Source organism: Scylla paramamosain, chromosome 32 (assembly GCF_035594125.1).
Source record: "Scylla paramamosain isolate STU-SP2022 chromosome 32, ASM3559412v1, whole genome shotgun sequence".
NCBI lineage: Eukaryota > Metazoa > Arthropoda > Malacostraca > Decapoda > Portunidae > Scylla > Scylla paramamosain.
In genome coordinates, this window is record NC_087182.1 from 11844881 (window position 1) to 11849880 (window position 5000).

The 5000-nt window shown below is 42.4% G+C and overlaps 1 protein-coding gene across 5 annotated transcripts in view; it reads right to left on the bottom strand.

Moving 5' to 3' along the window:
- The window catches only part of LOC135089195 (uncharacterized), a 90207-nt gene that overhangs the window by 77950 nt on the left and 7257 nt on the right, over window positions 1-5000 (bottom strand). Inside the window, exons 1-2 of one of the 5 annotated variants that reach the window (XM_063984521.1) lie at window positions 4787-4963; window positions 231-288 (exon numbers count right to left, since the gene is read on the bottom strand). In XM_063984521.1, the coding sequence (XP_063840591.1) occupies window positions 231-288; window positions 4787-4813 (85 nt within the window). In that variant the 5' untranslated portion in view covers window positions 4814-4963. Of the gene's footprint in view, window positions 1-230; window positions 289-3826; window positions 4059-4689; window positions 4964-5000 lie in introns of those variants that run through there. The other 4 variants (XM_063984522.1, XM_063984523.1, XM_063984525.1 and 1 more) reach the window with 4 other exon arrangements.

Sequence of the window (5000 nt, forward strand, 5' to 3'; positions counted from 1 at the left end):
AAAAAAAAAAAAAAAAACGGCCCACTGAAGATGCCAATCCTCAAAAATAATTAACCGAAAAAGAATAACAAAATTATGAGAAGTGTCTTGAAAAGTCCCTATTGAAAGAGTATGGTGCAAATGGAGGCGCGGTGTCGATATACTACTACAAGGTGCTCTTTGGGCAGTGAAGAGGTGTGTGCCTGTAGTCAACCAGAAGGTCGCAGAGGACCGTGGGAATGCAATCTTACCTGTAAGTGCCAGGTGGCTTAGTAATGCCAGAAGCCCTGCTGTCGACAAGCGCATCTCCTGCAAAGATAACATGCACTTAGAGAGAGAGAGAGAGAGAGAGAGAGAGAGAGAGAGAGAGAGAGAGAGAGAGAGAGAGAGAGAGAGAGAGAGAGAGAGAGAGAGAGAATGTTAGGCTACAGATGGTGGAAGCCTTGACCTGCATATGAGTCTGACATACACACACACACACACACACACACACACACACGTACATGGGTGTGTGCATGTAGGTGGAGCTGCGTTGTGGGCGTTGGGCGGTGGCTGTAATGGCCTGTATTAGGCTGAACGGTGAAGCGAAGTGCCAGAATAGGATGTTTTATTTGTATTTTGTTTGTAGGCCAAATAGTGTACGTTTAGTGTATGTTTGAAATGTGTGTGTCATCATCATCATCATCATCATTCATCTCTTCCTCTTCTTTTCATCATCATCATCATCATCATCATCATCATCATCATGGGCATCAATTAATTTCTTACTATTACTACTACTACTGCAACAACAACAACAACAACAACTGTTACCGAAAAAGAATAACAAAATTATGAGAAGTATACAACAACAACAACAACTACAACAACATATACAACAACAACAACTACTACTACTACTACTACTACTACTACTACTAGTACTACTACTACTACTACTACTACTACTACTGCTACTACTACTACGACTTGTAACCACCACCAGCATTACCACCAATACTACATACTATCATAACGAAGAAAGCTTTGAAGTGGCTTTAGCAACACAAACAAACACAAGAGGTCGCGTGAGCTCAAGAATTAGCGTGAAGGAAACTGTAATAATGTGTTGAGGAGTGAGAGTGAAGGTTAAAAGACCAGCTGAGTTTTTAAACCAAGAATCAAGTTAAGGGAAATTGAACCGAGTCTATTTTTCGTATAAGATAGAGCTTAGCATCAGATTAACAAAATTTAACGAAATGGCGGGGTGTGAAAGGAGGAAATCACTAGTTGAGTTGTTTGTATGTACACTTAACCACGTCTTTCTCTTCTTTTAATATTTCCTGCTGCTTTCCTGTTGCATTCATGTCCTGTCCTTGTTCTGCTTGTCCTACGTCATTCTCCACATCAATTTCCTTCGGTATAACCAAGGCCTCCTTTTTTATTTTTATGTCTTTCCTATTACTGTTCCTTTGCAGTCTTGGCCTATTCTTGTCCTACTCATCCTCCTCCTCACCACATCCTTTCCCCCACACACACAAAAAAAAAAAAAAAAAAAGAAAAATAAATAAATAAATAAATAAAATAAAATAAGATAAATAAATAAATAAATAACGTTTCGAGTTTTTCTTTCTTTTCTTCTTTTTTTATTTTTTTTTTAAATATATACTTCTTATCTGTGTTTGCTTTCTTTTATCAAATACCCTCCTATTTTCCATCCTACACACATACTCTCTCTCTCTCTCTCTCTCTCTCTCTCTCTCTCTCTCTCTCTCTCTCTCTCTCTCTCTCTCTCTCTCTCTCTCTCTCTCTCTCTGTGTTTCCATTGCTTTTCTCTAACTCAGCAAAACAGAGTGGAAGAAGTGAGTGTGCACCATGTTAATTTATCTCTGACCTTGAGTGCATCCAATTAAAATCCCGCTCATACATCTCCTGGAGTGTTAATTAAAGCTGAGGAGCGTGCTTGCTTAAGTACTGGATTAGTTTCAGTAAGAAAAATCCTTCACCAGGTTATCCGTTTATACATGTAGATGAATTTTTTATTTGAAATTATTTATGATGCGTCTTGTTCTTGGATGGCACGAGTGTGATGTCTCACATGGATAGCCAGCAGATACACCGGTGTGAATATACGAGGTGGTTCATTAATTTGCTGAGATAATAGTAGTAGTAGTAGTAGTAGTAGTAGTAGTACAATACTAACTATACTTCAGAGAAAACTGAGGCATTCACTATAGTGGTAAAAAAATATTAACAAAACCTGTTTTTTCTCATGTACTTTAATATGAAAACTTCAAATTATGCAAGGTATTACTCGTCTCCATTCAATTAATATATGATCAGAAATATTTATTAAAACAATAACTTTCAATAGGATAAGATTCTTCATTAATCCTATAGCGTGACAAAACTGCAGCCTGAGGTTCTGTGATAGATAAGTTTATATAGGGCGAACTAGTGCTTTGATATTTCTGTAGCTCGAAAAATAATTAACGTGGGCGTATAATAGTGTTGGAGACGGCGGTCGTGGTCGAGGCAGCGGGTGGTGACATCAGATAACATAGCCAGGCAGCCTTGATAAGGAAGATTAGGCAGATATCAAGAGTCACACACACACACACACACACACACACACACACACACACACACACACAGACGTTTTATTATGGAATGGATATACTGTGCGGGAGAGAGTTTAGAAAAGAAAATTATGGGATAGAAGGAAACAATAATGAGAGAGAGAGAGAGAGAGAGAGAGAGAGAGAGAGAGAGAGAGAGAGAGAGAGAGAGAGAGAGAGAGAGAGAGAGAGAGAGAGTCCATAGCATATTATCTTATCGCGCGCGCGCACACACACACACACACACACACACACACACACACACACACACACACACACACACACACACAAGGGAGGAAGGAAGGGAGATAAAAATGTGGGGAGGAAAGAAGAAAAGAAGGAATGAAAGAAGAAAAGACGAATTGGAGGGAAGAGAGAAAAAAACAAGTAGGAAAAAGACTTCACACACACAGACAGACAGACACACACACACACACACACACACACACACACACACACAGAGAGACAAGACAGACACACACATACACACACACACACACACACAGTCATATCCACCTTACGTACAGCATACTTTACAACATACATTCAGTCATACATCCTAATGCAGTGTGCCGCGGTGGTCACATCCGTAGCCTAGGTCTAGGCATGACACACACACACACACACACACACACACACACACACACACACACACACACACACACACATCGGAACACGCGTATGACTCACACGTAGATAGATAAGCGAGTGTCTATCAGCGTTTACATTAAGAGAAAAAATGGACTGGTATGCTTCCTCTATTAGGTTTGATTAGTAGGCAGACCGTTGTAGAGAGAGAGAGAGAGAGAGAGAGAGAGAGAGGGAGAGAGAGAGAGAGAGGTGGCTAGGGGTGTGACGTGTAGTGGTTGATAGGTGGGTATTGGTGATGTGGGCTACTGACGTGGAGGATCCGGGATTCGCCTCCACATTAGTGATAGGATTTGGCTCAGTGTGTGTGTGTGTGTGTGTGTGTGTGTGTGTGTGGAGGTGGGAAGACTTTTGAATAGCAGTACCATTAGTCACGAGCACCATTATCGTGAGCCACCATGAACACGCAACATTGTAATGAAGGTTATCTGTACCATATCGTGAAGCTTATCACTCAGATACCAATATCCACCGCCGCAGCCGCCGCCGCCACCATCACCGTTACTACTTTTACTACTACTACTACTACTACTATTACTACTACTGCTACTAGTGTTCCTACTATAACTACTATAACTACTACTATTACTACTTTTACCTACCGTCATCACCGTCACTGCAGTTTCAGCACTCCATCTAAGTCATTATAGTCACTGATGCTGTTTGAAATAGAATTTTTCACTTATTACACCAGAATTCACTCCTTTTTCGTATAACTTCACGAAATACATTTACATACTTGACACCACCACCGCCGCCGCCACCACTACCTCCACTGGGACTTGGCACTGGTTATGACTGTGCACGTCTCGCTTCTGCCCTGCCGCTACCCTGACTGCACCCCTAACTCTAACTGCACACCACTCCCTCAGCCCTCTGCTCACCTTTGCTTCTTTCATTGCATTGTGTAACGTTTTCCTTCCTTCCCGGCGTCATGTGAATCCTTTCTTGCAGCGTCTTAAATTAATCATTCAATTCTCTCTCTCTCTCTCTCTCTCTCTCTCTCTCTCTCTCTCTCTCTCTCTCTCTCTCTCTCTCTCTCTCTCTCTCTGTGTGTGTGTGTGTGTGTTTTAGTATATAAAAAGATATTATTTCTTCATTACCGCCTTAAACTGATGGTGAAGTCGTTCCTGATGTATTCTTTGCATGTATGGATACAATGAGGGTGATACATAATTGAGCAATACTATAGTGCACCTGCTTGTTCCTATATAACTTACACCTGAGTGAGCGGTAACGAGACCTGCCCCTAATAAGTGTGTACCGGGATCCCACTTCACAAGATTAGCGTAACCACTTCAGGCACGGCGTCAGACCTACACTCTCATCCTCGCTCCTCCTCCCTGCCCCACGGCCTCCACGCACAGCAGGGCCTCAGGCGGGCACACTCACACACCCATACACACGCAAATACACACATACACACACTTTCACCCTTGTAGAACAACGCAAAACGCATATTTACCGCTAGCAGGATGGTCCGTGCTCACTCACAAGAATAAGAGGAGGAACTAGATGGCGATTCACCGCGCTCCGTAAGGCTAGGCTCTTATCTCACCCACCTGGCATCTGCGTCGGTTGCTCTCCATTGGCTAGGAAATGTTGGCCCTTATCTTATCCTTATCACATTTGTAGCTGGAGGAGGTCGGGTACGTTGCCGCACTGGGCCTCGAAGTCAAACCGGAATTAACGCAAGGCTTGACACACTGGAGTGACCCGGATGTGTCTGTAAGGTCGGGGGGCTTATAGCATTGTAGAGAGTGTTGAGTCGTGGTA